The sequence below is a fragment of the Barbus barbus genome (genome assembly GCF_936440315.1).
Source record: "Barbus barbus genome assembly, chromosome: 38".
NCBI lineage: Eukaryota > Metazoa > Chordata > Actinopteri > Cypriniformes > Cyprinidae > Barbus > Barbus barbus.
Window position 1 is genome coordinate 5,338,964 of NC_136716.1, and position 25,179 is coordinate 5,364,142.

Here is a 25,179-nt window from a genome sequence, read left to right on the forward strand (position 1 = left end):
CCAGCTTCACATTTCGATGCTCATCTAACTTCCTTTTATATGACAATGAACACAGCCTGCCTGCAGTCAACCCAACATCGACCACTTCCCATCCACACTTAAAAGACTTATAGTGACTGTTGAAAATCGAAACATTAATCTGTATTTAAAGGTAACTTAGCATCCTCTCGGATGGGTAGTTTTCTATGACATTGACAAAACTGCTTTTATGGCATTTGCTTAATATGCTTTTCTTTAATTTATTTTTTTACTGTACATTACATTGTAAACAGATGCCACGTGCATCTCTTTGCTCGTGACTGTGCGCTGCAGTTCAGTCCAAACCGGTTGATGACAATACAGCAGTGACACGTGCTACCGGGATCATCTGCTTGCTTTCACATCTTAAAGGGACCATAGTCAACTATTTATATTTTTTAAGTGAATTTAGAATGTTTGTTATTACAACATAAACAAAAAAAGAAAATGAAATTGAAATGAAGCCATGAATTCTTCACCATTATGTTGTTTCAAACATAAGATTTTGTTTCTTCCATAAAAGATGATACTTTGGAGAATGCCCGTGCTGTTTTTTTACATATATTGAACGTGGAACGAAAATTATGAAAGTCTGTCATGTTTACATCTCACAATTTTGACTTTTTTTTTCTCAAGATATAAATTTGCAATTGCGAGAAATCTCAGACTTGTCATATAACAGTTGCACCACTCATGAGAAAAAGACATTGAATGATGCAAAGTCAGAATTGCTATAAAAGTTAGAAATCTGATTTCTATTTCCTTATTCTGATTTTTTTCCCTCAGAAGCATGAGTTTATATATTTAATTCTGAGAAAAAGTCAGAATTATGAGATAAAAAGTTGCAATTACCTTACATGACTAGCTGATTAAACTTAAGTGACAAGAGTTGCAAGCATTTTTATATGGTTCCAAAAAAAAAAGGCCTTAATGAAGGTAAATATCAACTCAGGGGCAAAATATCACCACTTATATGGAAAAGCAACAGGATATTGTGTGAGTGAACTGTATTCTCATGCAGAGATCAAGATATTCTCATGTAGCTTTACTCTTTGTTTTGTGATCACACACATAAACTTTAAAATGCACATTTGAAAGCATCCATCCTCATCAAAGCAGGCCCTTGAGAATCTGCCAGTGGGACAGACACTCACGGTGCATGTTTAAACAGGAATGCACTACAAAGATTGTGGGAACAAGAAAAAAAAAATCATCACAAGACCAAATGCTGCCAGAAAAGGTTTCCACACAGTACTCCCACAAAATCTCTCAAATACCTTTAAGAATACACAACATCTTGAAAATGTTAGGTGAATTATGTTGAAACCTTTACTTTGCAACATGGGAAAAATAGTGAGATTGAAGTTGATGCAACGATATAATCTGTTGACAACTGACACAGTGAAGAGGTGGTACATTTGCAATGCAATTCAATCATGTCAAAGCATTTATATTTAAGGCATTTAGCAGATGCTTTTATCCAGAGTGACATAAAAAGTGCTTTAGCTTCATAAAGCAAAGACATACTTCAAAAGACAGTCATGAGTTTTACACCAATTTCAAATCATCACGATCATCATCATCATTTTAATAACCAAAATAACCATTACATAACGTAGCATGTTCTTGCTTTACAAACGTTTGAAATAGACCAAAATTTGCATATTAAGGCTTTAATAGTCTGATGTGGGGAAAAGCTAGACGATTTAGCAATAGCGCAGTGAGTTAAGGCTCAAAGGTGTCCCATCTGTTAGTGACAGCAGTAAAATGAGCAAACATTACATTCATTCGTCAACAGTCTTAAAAACAAAAGCTGGGTGGATCTGGAAAAGACAAAAAGTAGTTGAAAATGGTTGAAACAGAATTGCAATACCAAGTATTCTTTTTCTATACAAACACATGAATATTTACAATGACGACAGTAAAAAGTAAAAAAAAAAAACATTCCTGGTTCTTCTGCTCAATCGAATGAATTGTGCTCTCAGAGAATACATGGTAAAGAATAAAAGATGAAAAGAAAATACAGACACACCCTGTAGTAAATATGAAAAGCACTGAGGACATGTTTAAAAATGTTTAAAACACAAGTGATGTTTTTGTGAGATATTGTTCAACATCACGGCCTAGCGTCCACCTGGCCACAGCTAACCTCTCCAAAACAACTGACTTAACTGCAATCCAGCTGGTTAGTACCAGAAAATGAATAACTGGTTTACTTTCATCTGCATGAAATGATAGCTATTCACAGTAAATAAGAAGCGCTTCCTCGTGTTGTCTTGTTCAGCTGCATCTCAATTTGTGATTTATTCGGTAACTCTGACAATCCTAAAAAGCTCACCGATGACAGGAGTCTAAGATGAACTCACAAACACAAACTAGTGGAGGAAACGCTTTTCAAAGGGACCCCCATAGGCATTTTTTCCTTTTTTTTTTTGAAAAGCATACAAAAGTCTATTTACACACGCTTTAATTCACTTCCTTGCACAATTGTTCAAACTAATTTTTATAACTCAGTATATTCGAAAAAAAAAAAAAAACATCACAGTGGTACCAGACACCGTTTAGCAGAAAAGTATGGAAGCCCGTTTCCGCCACTGAATAATAATAAAAAAAATTATTGCCACTTTTCTTTTTTCCAGAATTGCGTGATATAAACTCGCAATTGCGAGTTATTAAAGTCAGAATTGTGAGTGTATATCTCGCAGTTCTGACTTTATTTCTTAGAATTGCGACTTTATGTCTCGCAATTGAGAGTTTATATCATGCAATTATGAGCAAAAAAGGCCGAATTGTGAGATAAATGTCGCAATAACCTTTTTAATTTTTTTTTCAGTGGCGGAAATGGGCTTCCATAGAAAAGAGCTGTAGGTGTGTTTGTAATAAGAAAAGAGACAAACGTTCCATGCATGCACACACTAGTCTTTTTAATGTTTTAAGTGTCTGGCTGAAATATAACAAAAGCTTATAGAACCCACTAGGAGAAGTCTGGCAGATGCCAACAAAGCATTGCACCTGCAACAGCCACAAAACACCAAGTCATCTACCGCAGAGTTCTCACGTGAACACTGCAAAAAAGTCACTTAATAGGGTGCCATATTTCACTCCAAAATTAAACTCTACATACTTTTTTTTCTTCCCCATTACAATGATATAATTTGTAAGGAAAATGTGCTCATTTAAATAAAGCCACAATGTAAAAAGATGTATTGCTCTGAAATCCAAATATATTTCGAAATAAATGTTAATATTTTAGCTATAGACAGTTGAGCACATTCCAAATGGGATTTTTTTATTTATTTTGCATTGCATTATAATAATAGGAATTGGTCCTACAAAGGCCTAATTTTCATTATTCACAAAATATTTATGTTTTTCTTTTTTCCTCCCTAATTTTAGGATGAAATATGAGTTCTTCTGGAGACTTATTACTAATGCAAAGTATTTTGCTGTCTTGCTTTCAAAATGTGATTATAAGGAAACAACCAAAAGCATACGGCTGCATAAGCAGGCTGACTCTTTTTTTTATCACTTTCTGAGACACTTGCTTGCTAGAATTCAAAAGTGATATTGGGCCGCAGTTTAATCCTTAAAAAGCCATTAGCTGCTTTGACCACGATTTAATTTTGAGTACAGAAGCACACCTGTGGCTTTCTGCAATGTCCTGCTGGTCCACTCTGGTTGACACTTTTAAAGTGTCTGAACACTGGAAAAATATTCAACTATGAAAAATATATGACCACATCATTTCCTAAGTAGTATTTTTTTTATCCATCTACAACCAAGCAATGGTTGCTAAAGGCGTAGATCGCTTGACACACACTAATGCCAAAGCAATAAGTGCTTGCTAAAACAGTGCTATACACTGAAGAGATGTTTATTCCCTCTGAGCTAGAAATACCTGCACCTCACACACCATCCTAAGTGGACACAATCAACGCTTCCAAACAGAACTATGAACAACACAGATGAATGGTTTCAGTGCGAGATGAAGACATTGAGGATTGTTAAGCCTTTGAGGGATGTTACAGTGAAGCAGCTCTGTTTCGAGTCCTGCGATGGCTCACTCTATGGCTGCAAGGACTGCTGCGGCTGCAGTGGAGCTGCCTGGGATGATATCGGGTGCATGGTGGGTGGAGGGGGAGGCGGGGGGTGGACACCACCCTGCGTGTTGGGGGAAGGAGGGGGTGTAGGCCGCTTGAATTTGTCTGGACTGTTGCTTCTCCTTGGGGAGGGTCTCTGTGGGGGGAGAAAATAACCTATAAACTGTCATGGGATATGACAAATGTGATGTCTAAAACACCTGAAGATTCATATCAGCCCTATCTAGAACCACTATGTGTGCTTCCACAGATAATGTCCTCACCGAGTTCTGGCAGCTACATTTTTAAATGTTTTTAAATGCTATTATACTCGGTGTTCAGAAGGTTACTTTGGAAATGTAATATATGTTACAGATTACATGTTACCCTATTTAAAATGTAATAGTGTAACTATTTAAATTACTTTATTACATTCGATTACCTTTTTTTCCAACTGTTAATCTTTCTGAAACATTTAAAGCAGGCTTGGTTAATGTTACAGTAGAACTCAACACTGATTACTGTCAGACTTTCAAAATCCTTCTTCAATAGAATTATCATAATAATAATAATTTTAAAACAGCCACCACAAAATCAGACTTTAGCGCTTCTTTTTACCTTGAGATCGTTCGGAGGTTAAATAAAGGTTTAAAATCATAAGATATAGTTGAATAGTTATGCTCTTTAGCTATTATAGGAAACGCTGGCATCTAACAATGTCTTGAAAAAAAGAAAGAAAAAAAAGTTAATTTAAAAAAAATAAAGCATATACATAAACCCAAATAGGAAATAAACAGTTATCAAATTCTGTCAAACTCTTCAAACATTGGCGTTTCATATTTTGAGATCAATTTGGGAAAGAAATCAATCAAATCTGTACGTGTGTGAACATATTCAGATCTAACCTCTTTGTAATCGTTACCAGTTTCATAAGTAACTGTAATTTCATTACATATTTTTTCTAAGTAACTGTAACAGATTACAGTTACATTTTGTGATTAAATTGCATAATTCTGTTACATGTAACTAGTTCCTCCCCAACGTTGATAATGCTGACCACAGCTGTATTTATTTGACCAAAAATACAACAAAACAGTTATTTTATGGGTATGCATAATTACATGCAAGTAAATCAAAGCCAAACCCTAATCCTAACCTTATAGTAAGTACATGTAGTTAATAGGGATGCACGATATTGGAATTCTGCCGATATTCGATATGCCGATATTTTTTAACTCATTTTGGCCGACATCGATGCCGATACCGATATATTTCCTTTTGTTTGGAAACAACAAGTCTCTCCTGTGCAGAAATTATAAGCAAAATATTATTAATTTTGGTTAGTTTTTAACAAGAACTTATTTATTAGAATTAAATAAAAAATAATAAAGGTTTTTTAACAGTACATTGAAGCTTTGAAAATAAATATAAATCAACTATATCAATCGCTGCATTTTTTCCCCCCAGAAAGATGCAGTGTTAACCCTAATATTTTATTTTAAGATTTAACATTTGTAGATGGTCTAAAACAAAAGAGTTGTAAAAATTCTGAAAATCTTTTAGAGCTCATGATTTGTTTAAAAAATAAAACGTTACACATTAATGAATAAATCAGTATATATATATATAATTATTTAATTTACAAGTGTCATGTTTGTGATTTTTTTTTCATGTAAGCTATAGCTTCTGACCATTAAATCAAAACATACTTATTTTATTACATCAATTACTGCTTTATTTAATCAGAAACACAGTCTAAATGTTATTTGTGTAGGCTATTTTACTTTTAATTTAATTAGAAGTAGGCCAACTGCGCCCCTACTATTAAAACTACTTACCGAACGGGCATTAGGACCTGGGGGAGGCTGTCACTGCTGCCCCTGCTTGTGCTATAACTGTTTACTCTATCCCACACCGAACGAGTCATTCTGTACATGCCTTCACACATTAAATGCAGCGATCCAAAACAGTCAATCTATTCATCATTCAGACAAAACTTTGCTTCAAGAATGAGCCACATTGCTGACGTGATCTAATCGCTAGCACACCCTGAGCACATGCGAGTTAACCCCTTCCCCTTATCGGCAAGACATATCGGCATAATTTTGCATGTCAGGCCGATGCCGATATTTACATTTACAGTCATTATCGGCCGATTTTGATATCAGTCCGATAATATCGTGCATCCCTAGTAGTTAATAAATATTACTCAGGAACTACACGTACTTACTATAAGGTTAGGATTAGGGTTTGGCTTTGATTTACTTGCATGTAATTATGCATAATTAATTGTTATTATAATAGTCAATAGTATAATAGACATTACTCCAGCTTTCAGCGTCACATGATCCTTCAGAAATCTGGTAAGCAAGAAACATTTCTATTGATATATATAAACATTAAGCAGCTAAAACGGCTTTTAACGTTAATAATAACCATTATTGAGTATCAAATCAGCATACTAGCATGATTTCTGAAGGATCATGTGACACTGAATACTGTAGTAATGATGCTGAAAATTCAACATTTTTGATCAAATAAATTAGTTCAATTCACTTTTAATGGTATAGTGCTTTCCAAGATACATGTAGCTTCAAAGCGGCTTCACAGAAAAGTAATGTTTCTACATTACAAATAAGAGTGATCCGTTATCAAAGGTGAAAGTGTAATAACTATGTGGCAGAAATGTACAGTTATAAAGTTATACAAATCATGCACTTAGTATTCAACAGGAACAATGAACACATTTAGGCAATGGTTATATGATGTGTTAATAATGATTACAATACAAGGAAAATTTGGAAAAAGTTTTTGTTGATTCATAGTCAATTATTCCAAAAATTTGGCCGGCCAGGTACACACGTATATTAAGATTTTATTCACTTCTGAACTTTCCACCAAAAGCAGCTTGTGATACTTTCTCAAAAGTCTAAACACTTGGCCATGATGAGCTATGTTTTTTTTCTGGGCAGGTTATGTAGTTAAATAATCAGTTATGTCATCTTGTGACTCTCAGATCAGTGGAAACACAGGCTGGATTCTGCAGATCATCTGGTTACACACGTTTGAAATATAATTTAAATGACCTTTCGCACATAATCAACATCACAATAAGATACAGTAAAGACTAGGCCTGCATGGAAACTGTGCTAATTATTCAGATCTCCTGAATGAACTGTTAGGTGAACTGAGTTAAGGCGCAGTCACATTAGCATAATGCAAGTAAAATTAGGTGGGTAAAAAGCTTCCACTATACATTGTACACTTTCAAATCAAGCAGCTTTCTGTAGGTACATGTGGCAAATTGCATGATCAACTTGAAGACAAGCTAAATATTTGTGGGGAACTTTTTTTGCTCTCTTTTAAAAATGTTTAAATGACTGGACACTGCTCACAAAATTTCACCAAACAAAGGTAAGTGTGACTGCACCTTTATGGCCTTTTCATAAAAATGCAAATGTTCCCCACAAAAATTGTCCACATGCGATTTGTCTGTATAGACATGAACATGAAAATTCACTCTGACAGTAGCAGAAATAAAGTGGTCACTCGGGAATGTTACTTTAAAATGTTATATGCACTATGATGTTTATCAAACAACATCATAGAAGACTAGAGAGACAAAGGAAGCCATTTCTGGATTCTTCCACTGATAGTGACTGTCGCTTAGCAAAATACCCTGTTCATGAGCCAAAAAATGATCGTTTTATGTAACAGCTGTTTTATGTAACATCGGCCCCAGGGCTAAATTATGAATGACCGGCGTATAGAAAAGCTCTGACATTAATGGTTCTGTTAGAGAAATTAAGAAAGTACACATACATTTATTATTGTTATATATATATTATCTTGCAAATTCTATTCCACCAGAGTGTTTTTAAGCAATAATATCAGGACATTTGTCTATTATGCATTTTTGCTATTCGCAATTCAGAAGAGAGATTGTGCTCACGTGGAGGAGCTTCAGGGCACACAACATGAAAGCCCTGTTTAATTGTGATGATAGAGGAGAGAACTAAACATTAAAACGTCTGCTTACACTTTAGGCCAGTGGCTGTGATATTAAAGTGCTCCTATTATGGATTTTTGAAAATTACCTTGTAACACAGCTCTAAGTGAATGAAAACATCCTGCAAAGTTTTAAATTTGAAAGTGCACCGTGTATAAATTTATTGTCTCTCAAAAGAAAGTCGACTCTAAATCATTGAAACGAGACATTTTTATAAAGAATCCCAAGACATTTCATGTTGTCAGCATGAAACAATAGCATATTTCCCACCCACTTGTTGTGTGCGCAGACCTGGTAAAAATTTATTATTGCGTTGGTCTGAATGAAAATGCTAATTCATTCTTTGCCACTAGGTGCCACTTTTGTGTTAAATATAAGCAAACACTGTTTTAAATGAAATCGACCAATCACTGCAGCAATTAAGGTGTTTTTTTTTTACCTTCCATGCATGTCAACCTGTAGTTGGGGACTCCCAAAACTAAAATATGCACCTTTCATAACCCATAATAGGGGCACTTTAAGCAAATTTTATTGTTGATTTTGATTTTAGCTTCCAAGCATCCTAAAAAAAAAGATGAGAGGTAAAACTATTAAAAAACAACTAGCCACGTTTTTGCGGGACACGTTTGATGAAACATTGAAAGAAGATTAATCCGCGAGAGACGCTATTCCCCAGGCTGAATTGTGTGTGCACTCTAGAACGGACAAGCAAATTACACTTTGGGCTTCTGACGAGTGTCCAAAAGATCAAATATGCAAAAAAGTGTGTCAAAATGGCCCACTTGGAGAGTATTCACTTAAACACCGTTTATGTCTTAAGTCAGTGGTTTTCAAACCCTGGGTCGCAACCCTCGGGTAGGTCGCGAGACTTAAAAAATGGGTAGCCAGGATGATTTAAGGAAAACGTATGTAACCAAGTTCAACACTTACGAAAGAAGCAACTAAATAAACAAACAACAAAACGAAAGTAACCGGCAGCCGCCTCAGGTCAGAATCAAATGTGTATTTGTGTTTGCGCTCTATTTTTGCAGAGTTGTACATTCTAGCAAATCAGAGACATCTCTGTTGATTTCTATAACGCAATGGCCATTCAGAGGAGGTTTAGTGAGTCAGAATCCACTCACCGATCAGAACGCGAATGTTCTTGTTGAGTCCAGAGTTCTGGAAGCTCACGACACAAATCCTCTGATTATAATGAACAAAGTGTAGAAGTGATGTAAATAAGAGATTAATTGTGCCGTGTTGACAGATTCATTGATTATAGCGGAATTATAGATCGCGATAAACTGAAATGAGTGACAGCTTTTTAAGGAAGCACACTTTGCGCGCTTTCTTTGCTGTATATAGCCTATTCTCTAATCAGAATTTGAATAGAAGTTTCGTTTTTCATGCTGCTAATAGGACCCATGTGGCATGCTTGCAACAAACTTTCGGAAGTGACATCTGCATATTCTCTCGAAATCGCAATGACGTGATAATCATAACTATGGACTGGACAAAACATAATATGTCAGAATAGATGTGCATGAAGGCAAGCACCCTCACTAATTTCAGAAGCACCGACAGATTGATTTTGGAACAGGTCTGTAGCGCAGTTGTCTTTCACTCACAGCTCTTAATCTGAATAACGTTAGCTTTAATAAGCATGAATTGAATTAAAGACGTTATTACCTATCTCTATTGGTTGGCCAGTTTTCTTCGTAGTGCAACAGAAAAGTGATTAGAATATTAAAAAAAGAAAAAACACGTAAAAAAAAATCTGTCACATTGACGGCATGCATGTGACTGTCTTAGATACATAAACAGCTGTTCGTTCAAATTAATACATTTAACTGCAAATTTTTCTTAGTGAGACGTGATGTTAGTTTTGATGTTAAAGGGGTCATATGACGTTGCTAAAAAGAACATTGTGTGTATTTGGTGTAATGCAATGTGTTTATGTGGTTTAAGGTTCAAAAAACACATTATTTGCCACATTCTGTACATTATTGTTGCTCCTCTATGCCCTGCCTTTCTGAAACGCGTCGATTTTTACAAAGCTCATCGTTCTGAGAAGCAAGGCGTGCTTCTGATTGGTCAGCTATGCAGTGCGTTGTGATTGGCCGAATACCTCAAGCATGAGATGGAAATGTTACACCCCTCACCGTACTGTGATGCCATGTCCCGGCGCGACGAGACTAAAACAATAAAACCCATTATAAACTAGGCATTTGTTACATCCAGTGTGGACACAATTACTGATTATTAGGGGTGTAAGAAAATATCGTTACACGTGTATCGCGATATTTTTTTTGGCGATACTGTATCAATTCTCCAATGGCAGTTGTTTCGTTTTGAGTTCATATACCGACCGCTAGTCTTCATCTCTGAACTTAAACAGTGACAGGAAATACTAGCATCAGGGCACTCCACTAATGTTAGCGTTAATATAGTTCAATGCCAGTAATGGAGGATGAAAGAATTGTTCCAGTTCTCGTTTCGATGTACAAAGCTGAAGTGTGGCACTATTTGGGCTTTTGTGGTAATGTCCGCCCCGGGATTGCGGCGCGAGTGCAACCTCGGTTCTGCCGCTTGCCGCGTCCTGTGTTGAAGAGCCTTTGCGCGGGGTGCGGTGGGCAGTAGAGTTGCCGTGCAGCTGCAGCCTTCTCTCGTAATTCGGGGGCGTTTTGTGCAGTTGGGGCGGTGCTCGCGTCGCGGCCTCGGCGATTCTACGCAGAACATAAATACAAACTGAAAAACCTGTGAAAAATCCAAGTTGAAAAGTTCTGAGAATGTTTAACATCTGTATTTATTTGATTGTTTTACAATTGTTTTGTTTTCTTTAGGAATCCTGCAAGCACTTTATTTTTCATTGATATTAAGCAGATGTAATTTTTTGTTCAGATCAAATGCTATGACATTGCATGTCACAATTGTAAACTTAAACTGTGAACCTTTAAAGTAGAGTCTATAAATATGTATTTGTATCTTTTTATAAAATACATTTTATACATACAATATATATATTTATACTAAAGAATCACGCAAGCACTTGAATATTTCCCCCTTTACTCGTACTGCACAAAAAGTGGTTCAATAATGTTCAATGATATAGGGACCGATTATTGCAAATGCAGATCCCAGTGTGTTCTGGTTAAACTATTTTTATTTATTATTTTTTGCTAAGGTTTGCATATGGTGGTGTGTTCTTAATGACAGCTTTCCTAAAAATATATATCCTATTCCTAAAATAAGAAATATCCCAATATATCGCCTTGCTTACAGTATCGCAATATATCGTATCGCAACCCCTGTATTGTGATACGTATCGTATCACCAGATTCTTGCCAATACACAGCCCTACTGATTATAATAACTTATACTGTCTTTTATTACCATGTCTGCATTTGAGATCGGAGAAACGACAAACAACAAGCACAACTCTACACAGCTCAAAACTCGCGTTTGAATAGTCAGTAGCAGAAACATACTTACAGGCTGTGAGTCAGAAGCGTCAGACTGTCCTTGCAAAGTTGGAATTGCCAAACTTTATAGAAACAGCCTTTGTGCAAGCCTGCATTGTAGGCTACTCTTCCAGGATCAGGAAATAGTCCTCCATAAAATGTACTGCACACACTCGAATATTTGGGTTGAACTGTTCTGGAACAGTGTTGTAAATACAACTTAACCACTGATTTCTAGTTGTGTCCTCTTTTGTGAGCCCAAACAAAGTAGTTTCGCTTTCACAATGAAACTCAGGGACTCCAGGACATGGCGCCGGTGGCAGCAACAATACTACAGCGAAAATAATAGTTCCGCCTTCTTTCATTGTGTATACATATGGGCGGTGTTTTGCAAATCTCCCCACATTGTGACGTAAACATGTGGTGGCGTGTTTGAATGAGCAATTTTAGGGGGGTGTGGCAGAGTCTTAACTTTTATAAAGAATATCTCTTTGGTTTTGAGACTTACGTCTTTGCAACTTCAGGGATCTTATCTATGCATGAACAGCTTGTAACATTCCAAAGAGAAAGCAAAAACTTGAAATCGCATCATATGACCCCTTTAATGTTTTATGTGAATGTACAGAGAGAGAGAGAGAGAGAAAACAAGACAGTGATGATGGTGCAGAAGGAACTCACTGCAATGCCGTGAGAGGCTCCTACGTGGACATGCAGGCCAGGTGTGTTGTAGTAGGACATGCCTGCTCTGGTCAGTGTAGTTGGCGGGGTGAAGCCCACTGTGTGACTAGCATATGACAACCCTGCAGAACAGAGCATGCGTAGAAAGTCAGCAAGGCTTTAGCAAATTCCTTGATACACATTACATACAGCATTAATATACTGGTTGCCATTTTTAAATCAATAGGGAGTTTTGTGAGAATAGAAATTCAAGTCATCTCTTTTATGTCAAATCAGTGAGTGAACTAAATATTAACATTAGTGAATAAATAATTTAGACCAGTTTTGATTAATCTATTGAAACTATCTGATCTAAAAGAAAATTCATAGATATCAAATGAATATACATATATATATATATATATATGAATAACAACATAGCCTTGTAAGAAGAATTGACCAACATTAATCAAACAACTTCAGAAGACTAGTAATATAGTAAAACAGTCATATGAAGCCCTTTTATTGATGCTTTTTGCAATTTTGGAGCTTCACAGATCCAGTCCTCATTCACTTTCATTATATTGAAAAGTGCAGCCAGGATATGATTTCAGAATTCATCTTGTGTGTCTCAAAGTCATTCCACAGGTTTAGAACGACAGGGGTAAATGATGACTGCATTTCCAGTTTGGAATACTTTAATAAAATATTTATAGTATTTTCCCTTAAAATCTTCCTGCTATCTTAGATAGACATTTTAATTGAAGGATAAATGCTTAGATTTCAGTCAAAATTAGGTTTTTGTTGTAGCTGCCTATTATTCAGACAAATGTTTGTTTAATCATCGGAGCACCCATAATGTCAAAAAACCTGCCTAGACAGGCATTCCACTTCTAAAGAAATCTTCTAAGTCTTCTATAGTACTATGTGCTTGGGGATTTATTGTGTTGAGGGTTAAAAAAATTTGAATATTCTGCTCTGCCAAGGAATGTTGACCTGTTCCTGAAGAGAGGTGTGGACTGAATCGGAACTTAGTCAACTTGAACTCTGAATCAGTTTAGACAATAGAAACTGTGGCCCATACACTAAAACAATTTTCAATAGCAAATAAAATGCAAGTAGCAAGTAAGCCTGGTGTACCTGGTGAGATGGGTCTGCTGGAGGACGGGGAGGGGCTGTAGGGAATGGGGCTGGATACGGTACGAGGACGTAGGCCTTGAGCGGACATCTCATTGAAGTACCTGCATAACAATAGAGGTTAGAATAGAGCAGCTAATTGAAGCAGTAGGTGTTACATAGGCAAAATATCCTGGGATTTTATCCAAAATGATAATTATACAATACTTTGTTGAGTGTGTTTTTGTGCTGGTAAACTGACTGGTTAGGCCTGTTGTGGCCAGCTGACTCCCAAAGCTTTTCATATTCTACATATCGTTTCAATTCAAAGTTGTGTGAGAATTATTTGCCAAATGATTACCAGGGCATTTTTTGTAACCTTGTTAGATGCATCTTTTGTCAAATTGCTACATTTAATCAGTAAATTCAATCTGAATTGTAATCTTGATTACGTAATCAGATTCCAAATATTACGTACTAGTAAGTAGATTAAATTACATTTTAAAATACTTGTAATCAGACTAGTTTTTCTTTTATGGATTACATATTTATGCAATAGCAATAAATTATATATTATTTATTGACTCTCCCAACTCTGTAGGTTAACCATGTATTTCTATGTCTTTGGAAGGCTTTTGTCGAACTCATTAAAATTCACATATTCACACATTTTTTTGTCGTCATCTGATTCTCTTTCACCCAACATATTTACTTGAAGTACAACCGATATTTCAAAATAAATTAAAAAGTATTACATTTGCATGTTCATTGGTTTTGGTCACATGCACGTAAACAAACAAAATAGTTTATTTTCTTAGTAAGTTTTTTTTTACTTTGATTTTAAAATGATTTATTTTAATTTAACCTTTTTATGATTTAATAAATTATTAGCTTTTCACGAAACCCCCTGCAGTCCCTACACAAACCCCAGTTTGGGAAACCTTGACGTAATGTAACTTTAAATGCACAGTTTTGTAAGTAATCTGGCTGTTACCAATGAAATTAAATCACTATCAACAAAATGCTTTTTGCAACGTACTAGCTACACAGAAGCTGCACCTAAAAAAACATTTAGCTATATTTACACTGCAAATAGAATTGCATTAATACCAGATTAATGTTTTAAAAAATAATACTTTGAATACTGAAATACAAAAAAATTATACTTAAAATATGAAACAAATCATCTTTACGAACAAATACATTCTACTAAGCTACATCATGCAGTGAAAGCGTGCATTTGTTGTTGTTGTTTTTTTTTTAAGTGAGTGACATACTTCATAATGTCAGTTTCCACATCATTAAAACAGCAATTATGATATTATCATAGCCTAGTGGTTCTCAATCACATTCCTGAAGCCCCTGCACTACTGCACATTTTGCATGTCTCCTTTGACAAACCCATTTCAGATCTTGGGCTGTATCTGAAATCGCCCCCTATACCCTCATTCACTATTCCCTACATTAGTCCACTCATACAGTTCACTTGAAGGAGTGAATGAAAACGAGTGAGTGAATTCGGACACTGAGTGCACCGGAAGGACTGCTGCTTTTGCATAGTTTGCTTGCTGTTTAATAATCACTTTAAACGGGCAGCTCCAATAGTAAGATTGAACCCTAATAGTCAATTTACAATTCATTTTGTACCTTTGTTGTATTACGCCGTGGACGAGCGCTTCTAAAATGAATGAATGGATGATTCAGCTGCGGGCGCCATCTTCTGGCGAGACGTGGGAATTGACTCGGCGCGCGACTCTCACAATGTATTCTGGGTCATCTCTAGCCGTTGAGTGTACATCGGTTGTATACTCGTTTTCGCGGTGCACTGTGGGATTGAATGAGTGCACTCGAGAACGTCCACTATGGTTTCGAACACCACTTAAAATGGCTGTCCCCTCAAGACAGCCTTGGAGTCTCTACTGATGAGTTAAATCAGGTGTGTTTGATTAGGTGACATACAAAATGTGCAGTGTTTTGGGGAGTACCTCTCATCGTCCATCTCCAAACTGGACTCGCTCTCAGAGAGCTGCCGGCACAGCGCCTCCCTGCGCTCCACCTCCCTCTGGAGCTTCCTCTGCAGCCGGATGTTCTCCTCCCGCATGTGGCGCTCTTCCTCTATGTACTGAGCCCTCTTCTCTGTATCTGTAGATACACACACACACTCATAGTGCTTATCTTTATGGTGAAGTCATACGGTAACAGTGCATTTGTTCATATGCACAACCATGAGACCAAATGAGTTCAATATAATAAAAAGCACGCAACTGTCAGAAAGTTTTGGACCAGTTGATAGAAATATCACTTGCCACATCAGAGCATGTGTTATTTTACAAAAATCTAAATAGCATTATTTTAGTGTCATGGAAAACTATTATAGTTTTAATTAATATTCTAAATGAGGTTTTATTTTTATATTTTCCTTTTTTTTAGCAATTTTGTTGTGTTTGTCATTTTTATTTATTTGTTTTTGTCTTTTATTAAATCGCGACATAGTTTTGTTATTTTTTTTTTTATTTCCACTTTAGTTATTATAGTACATCAAATTAAACTAAATGAAAATGATAAATCCTGCTAGCTGAAAAAATTAAAATAAATATTATCATATACATCTCAGCTAGCAGGATTTATCATTTAGATCATTACCTTAGAGCAGGTAACAGGGGAAAATAAATATTTGCATATATTTGAACTCTTGTGTTCTTTAAATAAATAAATAAATAAATATAAATAAATAAATATATATATTAGTCCAAAATAAATGTTTTTGTTTACATAATGTGTGTACTTTGTATATTTGTATATTGTAAATACACACACACACACACACACATATATATATATATATATATATATATATATATATATATATATATATAAAAGAAAAATGTTACATTTATATATTAAATATATTTATGTATGATGTAATTTATGAATATAAATATATAAAAGCAAATAGATGTAAATATTTTCAAAATATATGCTGTGTGTGCCTTTATATATACATAGTTATACACAGTACACACACATATGTAAACAAAAATCCTATTATAATCATTTGACAGCACATACATATACATATATATATATATATATATATATATATATATAAATAAATTCAAATATAAATACATAAAACACTTTTTTTATATTTTATTTCAAGTAACAAGTATGTTCATGGTTTAATTTTTGTTAACTATAATAAACCGACGAGGTTTTGCTGAAACAGAGAAAATGTTTTGTGATAGCATATCAACATAACTTGACACCTTCACCTCATCACATGTCCATACTAAATAACACTGATTCAATGAAACTTTGGTGATGTAATTGTGCGTGGACTGTTGGGGAGAAGACTAAGATTATATGAAATATAAAAATAAAGTGGACACCATATGGCATCACAAAAACCCGGTTGTTGTTGTTCTTGTCAATGCATGTACTGCCATCTAGTGGTCATAAAATGTTATACCATAAAAAAAAAACACCTGGCTATAATTGTGAAAAGATTGTACTGTCATTTTTGATCATCAGATGAAAAGGAAAGTAGTTTCAGGGGCAGCACAAATTATTACATTTGGGTAAAAGATTACAAAAGAGAAAATTTTTCTTTGCAGAATATTCGTGAATGAATAGATATGATGAATGAGTGCTTTACTGGTTGTCGAAATAAATAGGGCACGTTTATATTTTATATTGTCAAAGGACCAAGATTAAATGAAATGCAGTCCGGTACTTACGCTGTATATCTGCAGTGCGGAGGTTCTTCTTCAGCCGCTCCACCTCACTCTTGAGGAATTGGATGTGTCGCATCATATTCTCAGGTGAGTTGATCTCCATGGAGATGTCTCTGGGGGACGGCGGAGCAGAGACAGGCTGGTCAAGCTTCTCCTGAAGAATCCTGCAGGGTTGGAACAAAGCAGATCTGTAAATCTCTTTCATCAGGAAAGCAATCGTACAGATATACAGTGGTGTGAAAAAAGTGTTGGCCCCCTTCCTGATTTGTATTTTTTTTGCATGTTTGTCACACTTTAATGTTTCAGATCGTCAAACAAATTTAAATATTAAATCAAAGATAACACAAGTAAACACAAAATGCAGTTTTTGAATGAAGTTTTTTATTATGAAGGGAAAACACAATCAAAACCCACATAGACCTGTGTGAAAAAGTGCTTGCCCCCTAAACCTAATAACTGGTTGGGCCACCCTTAACAGCAACAACTGCGATCAAGCGTTTACGATAACTTGCAATGAGTGTTACAGCGCTGTGGAGGAATTTTGGCCCACTCATCTTGGCAGAATTGTTGTAATTCAGCCACATTGGAGGGTTTTCGAGCATTAACCGCCTTTTTAAGGTCATGCCAGAGCATCTCAATAGGATTCAGGTCAGGACTTTGACTAGGCCACTCCAAAGTCTTCATTTTTTATCTTAATCCATTCAGAGGTGGATTTGCTGGTGTGTTTTGGATCATTGTCCTGCTGCAGAACCAAGCACTTTCACACAGGGCCATGTGGGTTTGGATTTAGTTTTCCCTTCATTAAAAAAAAACAGCATGTTGTGTTTACTTGTGTTATCTTTGTTTCATATTTAAATTTGTTTGATGATCTGAAACATTAAAGTGTGACAAACATGCAATAAAATAAAAAATCAGGAAGGGGGCCAACACTTTTTCACACCACTGTAGCTGACCTATAAAACACATAAGCAGGTGCTCAGCACACGTAGGGCACTTTAAAAATTCAAAGTGGCATCACTACTTTCTCAGTTACAAGGCAGTGTTTATATTTCAGAAGTGAGCTGTGGCAGTGTTACTCAAAGCAGCCGCTACTGACAACAGAACAGCACTGGCCTTTTTTCTGCTTCCAGTTTGTCCATGCGTTTCCACAGCCGATTCACAAGAGCTTCTTGTTCTTGCTCTAAGGTGTTTTCCAAGTCAATCTTTTCACGTCTAAGCTAAAAGAGCACAAAAGAGTTCAAATATATGCAAATCATTTTTTTTTTCATCTCACTGCATGAGATTTGAAGGAGTTACCTGCTCTAAGGTGAGTTGTTTGGAGATTGTGTCGTTCTCCAGCTTTGTGATCTTCTTCATCAGTTTGTTGATTTGAAACTCCTGCTCCTGTTCTAAGTGCTGCTCCAGTTCGGCTTTCTCGTGTTGTAACTGAGCAAGAAATAGAGAAAATGGATTTCAAATTGATACAACTATGAAAATATTGTGTGTTAGACTGAAGATGCTCAAGCCACATGGTTGAAGAATTTCCGCCAGAAAAGTGGCTGCTTCTGCATAGTTTGACCTTGCTGTTTTAAAATCATTGCAAAACCCAGCAAACTCACAGCTCCAGAAGTAATGAAAAGATTTATACTGAACTCTGTCATGGGAACCCACATTGGACCAGCGGTTTGGAAAATGGATGGATGATTCAGCTGCAGGCACCATCTTCTGGTGATACACGGGAATTTATTCGGCATGACCCTTACAGTGCATTATGGGTATTCTCTAGCCACTGAGTGCACATCAGTTGTTATTGTGGTGCATTATGGGATTGAATGAATGCACTCGATAATGTCCACTATGGTTACGGACACCACTATGAATAGCTGTTCCCTCCAATAGTGCCCTATTTAAGGGTATAGGGGGCAATTTCAAACACAGCCCTAGTATTTTTTTCTACATTGTGTATTACCAGTTCTCTTTAATAATAACAAATGTTTCTTGAGCTCCAAATCAGCATATATGGTACCAGTAATTTTCTTTACTTTTTTTTTTTATAAAACCATTTTCCGATTTCTAGCTATAGCTGGGATTTGTTGAGTCTGAGTGCTTACAGCTGCATTTCCAACAAACTGCAACTCATGACTCAACATTTTCCCATCTGTGAGGAAATACGTAAAACCACAGGTGACCATATGCTTCTCTGCAGCTCTCTCTTCCCCACTCCATCTCTGGCTCTTTCTCTCATGTTCCACAAGAAATTGAGGACAAACAGAACTCCCCTGACTCTTTAAGCTATAAGAAGTTCCTTAAAGACAGCACTGCTAAAGCAGTTCCCCTAAAGTGAATGAATCACTGCCTCAAAGTCAGATAAACCTCAACAGTGTGGTGGAATTGGGAAGCTTTTTGAGGAAGCTTTGTCCTTGGACGGTGAGTTTAGAAACTGCAATCTATCGCTCTTAACAAGGTTGTATGCATGTTTAAATGATCCCAGAAAACTTGGTCAAGGCTGCTTACAGAGCAGACCTTGGAACAACATTTCCTGTACTGTCCCTCAGTGACTTATCACTAGAACTTTGAACACAAAGGTGGAAATCATCTTCTTTTACTGTACCATGTGCTCTACATTTGCAATGCAATATGTGCTCGAGCAACACTCAATGCTCTGGTACAAGCGTCAATCGTAAAGGGGGTCATCGGATGCAAAATTCACTTTACAAGTTGTTTGAACATAAATGTGTGATGAAGTGTGTGTACAGATCCATCCTATAATGATAAAAACCAGTGTTTTTTTTTTTTTAAATCCCCTCTCTCAAATCAGGCTGTTCTGAGATTCCTGTCAGAATGATGTAGTTCCTGTCAGAATGATGTACAGACTGCTCCCACAATAGTTGATTGACAAGAACAAGAACATCTCTGATTAAGCGATTGAGGTGTTTTGTTGTTGGATGTAATAATGAACGGCGCCGATCCCCTATCTGCCTAAATGTGTTTATGTTCACGCGAATCATTCGTGATCCAGCTTCATCTACAAAAGAATTGAGTAGTGTTGTTGTCATGGTACTAAAATTTCAGTATTCGGTACCGATACCAATGAAAATACACAGTTCTCTGCACCAATTTCGGTACCAAAGCAAAGTACAAAAACATGCTAATTAAAAAAACACACTATTTTTTATTAATAAAGGCAAACAAAAATAAAATGTATAAAAATCAATGCCATTTTTAATGCTTATTTAAAATTGTTTCAGGTTTTTCCGCAAGTAATAAAGTATGAAAAACAGTAAACAAGTTTCACCCAAATTTAATGTCTTTTAATTAATGAAATTAAAAAACATTTAATTGTTTGGGTAAATAAAGGGGAATATAAAATATGGAAGAAATATTGAGTGATTATTTATTTAAAAATAAAGATTTATTAATATTTTCAACAGTAGTAATAGTATCACATACATTCTACTAATAGCAATATATTTTTGGCACAATATCTTAAAGATAAACGTTTATTTTGACGGGTTACCATGAATACCTTTAAATTTCTATGTGTAGCTATATGATATGATGCTGGTTTTACTCAAATGAAACAGTAAAATGCTCGTGAAGTGACTCTCAGAGCAGTTCTGGAGATGTTGTTTATGTATTTATGTCCTCATTGAGACGGCAGATGATGAAATCACCGCGAGCGTCACACGCGCTTCAGTGAATGTAGTAAAAAAAAAAAAAAGCGTGTCTCTGCCATTCATTCATTCACAGACTCGCAGAACAGGCAGGATTCATATTTGAATCAACTTTTGCGCCTTAATATTTACAGATACTAGTCCATGTCGCGATTTGATTTAAGTGTAATGACCTACTTTTGATTAATTCATCCAAACTTTGACAAACTCTGTGACATTCCGTGCTAAACTGTAAATTCCGTTTTTAGAACTCGATTCTGTCCGCATTTTCTGTATGCGTTAAGAACCGGGTTGACTGGGTACTCAGTACCACCGGTACTTAAAAAAACCTGGTACCGTGACGTTTTCATTTTTTTAGTACCGACTTGGTACCGAAGTACCGGGTCTTTTGACAACACTTGAACGGAGTATAAGGTTTTTTTTTTAATGAATCTTTGCAAATCGCCTTTCTTAATAACGTGCTAGTCAGCCAGTTTCGCGGCTGAAGTTTACAGTCTGCTAGTCACTCCACGGAAGAGAGGGGCGGGGTCAGCAGAGCTCATTAGCATTTAAAGCGACATGGACTAAAAACAGCTTGCTGAAAACAGAGCTGATTTTGACAGGTTAAAAAAGGTGTTTTTTACACTACCATTGAGAACTTTAACCAAAATATGTTATAGACTTTTCATTAAGATCCTAAAGAATCATATCAACATCCGATGACCCCTTAAACTACGTTAGCGCATATCCTTTAGTGCAGACCAAAGAGAACAAATCCAATTCACATACCGGACAACAGTTGAGCACTTACTTGCATAAGTTTTCTCGAGAGCTCATTGGTGAGGAACTCCTCTTCCTTCTCATAGTTGACCGCTAGTGTTTCTTTCTCTTTCTGCAGGGCCTGAATCTTCTTGAAAAGAGTGTTACTGATGAACTCTTCTTCTTGTTCTGCTCTCGCTTGCTAAAAAAAAAAAAAAAAAAAATTTTGAAAGCTGAACAACGTTAGTCTACATTTGAAAATATATCAGTAGCAGGAAATAGTTGTGTTTCATTACCCTATATTGTTGACTCTGAGCAACGAACGCATTTCTTTACTTTGTATGCGTATATAATCGTAATGTATGGTTGATGATGTGGCTGAGAATAAATGAAGAAAAAGCTTTTTGTTTAAGGAATAGTTCACCCAAAATGAAAATTTGCTGAAAATTCCCTTAGGCCATATAAGATATAGATCTGTTTGTTCCTTCATTGAAACAAATTTGGAGAAATTTAGCATTTTTAATTTCAAACCATTGCTTCAGGCTAAAATATAAATCCTCTATCCATAATTCTTCCATTTAAAAAAAAAAAAGTGTCACCCGAATCAGGAGGAAAATAAACACAGATTAAGCACCACTTGCAAGCAAAAACAGTTCTAAAATATGTTGGTGGATTTTGATGCGAGAGGACAACAGATGGAGGAAACCTTATTATGGATTATGGACTGGTATTTTGGCCACAAGCAATGGTTTAAAGTTAAAACACTTCAATCATGCATTTGTTTCTTACAAACATGCAGCTTTTCATTTCACAAGATATTAATTGATGGACTGAAGTCATGTGGATTACTTGTGGATTATTGTGATGTTTTTATCAGCTGTTTGGCTGACGGCACCCATTCACTGCTGAGCAAGTGATGCAAGTAATGCTAATTTCCTCCAAATCTGATGAAGAAACAAACTCATGTACATTTTGGATGGCCTGTGGGGGAGTAAATTTTCTTATCAAATTCCTGTTGTGGTGAATGGTGATCATTACATTTTTGATTTTCTCTTTATTTTATTGTATATTTAGCCTATTTCTTCTTTTTTTGTGTACTGTATTTTTGGATGTTTCTTGCTCTCTTAGAGTTGCCACTCTAAATGTCACTGTACCTTGTGTAGACAAGGATGCACATTTTTGCACAAGAACTTTTACCAGAAAAGCATGTTATAAAGAGTTGCTTAACTATGTGACAGTAGATTTCAGTGTCATATGGTACTGCAACTGGGTGAATCATAAAGTGACACTTTGTGTAGATATTTCATAACCAGTACAGAATCAGTTTGGCTGCATTTGACCGCTTATGCATATAAAGTGTACTGCTATTTAATGCTGAACTAAAGCCCTACAAGCATGATGTTTGTTTCTAAATGCAGCTGCAACAATAACTGTTGGAGGCAGCAAAACTGGGCCTAGGAAAACATCATGAATGAGGATATATACAGACAAGCCAAGTTCATCTAGCTTGTATAGAGACCAATTTGCAATGCACTCTAAAACCAATGTGCATGACATATAAGGAACTGAAAGTCTAACAGAAAAGATGTTATTTCTACATATATAGTGCACAGCATAAATGAGTACACCCTCTCTAAAACTTAAATTCAGCAATTACCAAAACTTTTAAAGACAAGTCATTTCCTGACAATTTAAAGTGTTAGATAGACCACTGAATCATATGCAGACTTAATGTTGGCAGCAGTGGAACCACTTGAGAGAGAACTGCCAAGTGACTTATTTCTTAGCTTAAAAGAGGACAATGGTACAAGAAAATATAGCAGACAGGGGGGTTAAATTGGGGGGGGGGGGGCTGAGTTGTTAAACTTAGGTTTAACAACCTAGGTTTTACTATCCAAACATCCTTTTTATAGGTTAAAATGACACACGTCACACTCATCTCTCAATCATCATTGCATTGGATTGCAATGTATGTATTGCCCCTACAATTAAGAAATGAATCATTTAAATATCATCTTAATGAGACATTATTTGAAGATATAGATTGACAAATGACATTTATGCATTTTATGTAAGTAGTCTGCTGTACTGTTATAAACATCTTAATAGTCTAAATTACAAAGTATCAGAATTTCATCGTACTTTTCGTCCATAAAAATAAAAGCAATAGCACCAAATTGAATATTTTTGCTTAGTTTGGGCTTCTGAATAAAATTACAGCACTCTTTTATTCATAAAGCTCCACATTCATACTATAGGAGTCATAAAATGCTGATACATCAGATATGAGACAAAATATTAAACCATATATATATATATATATATATATATATATATATATATATATATATATATATATATACACGTTTTGACTAAAAGTTCAATAAACTGAAACAAACAAAAAAAAACAACCAAATATTTTTTTAAACCAACCATGCGCAGAATAATCACTAACTAACCAAAGCTAGTCAATATTGTGTGTTAATATATTATAGGAGTCACATCGATCGTGCTCCCTTTGGCACAAGCTACTGTACTTAACTGTAGTGTCACTTCAAAAATAACAATACCACGATTTCATGAATCTTGAATTTTAAACAAGATACTTATTTAGTTCACTCAACTAATTAAGTAACATTATTCTGTATCAAAATGAGGCTGATATTCCCAGAGTAAGTTCATTCTTATCCCAAATGAACTTCTTATTGTGCTGCTAGCTCATGCTAGCATTAATACTTCACGGACAGTTTCTTAGACTCTAAACACATCCAAGGGGAAATAAAAGGTGCTTGTTTAGTGCATTAAATTATCATTATTATTTTTTTTATTAACAAGATATAACGGAAAATATGAGACAATAAAAGCTAATCATTAGCACATTAGCTTCAGTGAACCTTTACCGCGACAGCTACTGTAAATAAGTTTAATAACACCTGAAATGGTTGAACTCATTATTATTAGTGTTAGCTTTCATTAGCATCCAGGTAAATAAGTACTAATTGTCAAAACATTTGTGAATGACTCACTATGGAGACACTGGCTTTGCGCAAGTCTCTATTCTCCTCCTGCAGAGCTTTACACTTCAGTTTAAACGTCTCGAGCTCGATCTTCAGCACTTTATTCTCTTGCTGTAATGAAGCCAGGCGGTTCGTCAACTCCTCTAGACGGAACGAAGAGATAAGGATGGAGGAGGACGAGGATGAGGAGCACTGAGGGGTGGCTCCGTCCGTGTCGCTCTCACTCGCGCTATCCGCCATCATTGAGCATCAGTGTGACTGTGAGGGAATGAGGAATGAAATACTGCTGTAGGATGGGAGTCGCTACAGCGACCTCTAGTGATTCGATTCATTTGAGCGAATCGGTTCGTTCAAACGGTTCGCTCTGGAAATGGGCGGGGCTTAGAACTGATTCAAGTCCTTACGCTCTCTGTAGGTTTACAATTCAAGGTATCATTATAAAGGTGTAAATTATTGCTTAGAGGTTAGCTTAAACCGCAATCATGTGGTAGCTGTCACTAGTTGAGCCTGCTAAAGAAAGCTGGACACCAGGGTCTGTTTTCGGTATGTTTGACAGCTATAAAATTCATATAAGTTACGTGAACTCAACTGAATGCAGCTATGTTAACCTAGGTAACATGGGTTAGTTCATCTAAAATATTTATCATTCACTCTCATCATATTCCAAACCCATAAGACTTGTTTATCTTTGGAGAACAAGTTAAGATGTTTTTAA

The 25,179-nt window shown here is 35.9% G+C and overlaps 1 protein-coding gene across 1 annotated transcript; it reads right to left on the reverse strand.

Moving 5' to 3' along the window:
* Positions 1-1,052: 1,052 nt before the first annotated feature.
* Positions 1,053-24,784, reverse strand: LOC306858082 (coiled-coil domain-containing protein 6-like). The gene is made up of 9 exons (XM_079398476.1): positions 24,474-24,784; positions 21,500-21,649; positions 18,353-18,481; positions 18,170-18,273; positions 17,060-17,220; positions 15,308-15,464; positions 13,347-13,447; positions 12,228-12,349; positions 1,053-4,254 (listed from the first exon to the last, which is right to left on the reverse strand). Exons 1-9 carry the CDS (start codon positions 24,705-24,707, stop codon positions 4,084-4,086), a joined length of 1,329 nt encoding a protein of 442 aa, XP_079254602.1. The 5' UTR covers positions 24,708-24,784; the 3' UTR covers positions 1,053-4,083.
* Between the last annotated feature and the right edge of the window lie 395 nt (positions 24,785-25,179).

What these genes read in the sequence shown, in the direction of transcription:
- LOC306858082 (XM_079398476.1), bottom strand. Translation starts at nt 24,707, where the DNA reads ATGATGGCGGATAGCGCGAGTGAGAGCGACACGGACGGAGCCACCCCT. An exon ending in TCTCGAGAAAACTTATGCAA is followed by an intron (nt 18,482 to 21,499) that starts GTAAGTGCTCAA and finishes TTTCTTGCTCAG; the next exon opens with TTACAACACGAGAAAGCCGA. An exon ending in GAGCCTCTCACGGCATTGCA is followed by an intron (nt 4,255 to 12,227) that starts GTGAGTTCCTTC and finishes CTCCCCCCACAG; the next exon opens with AGACCCTCCCCAAGGAGAAG.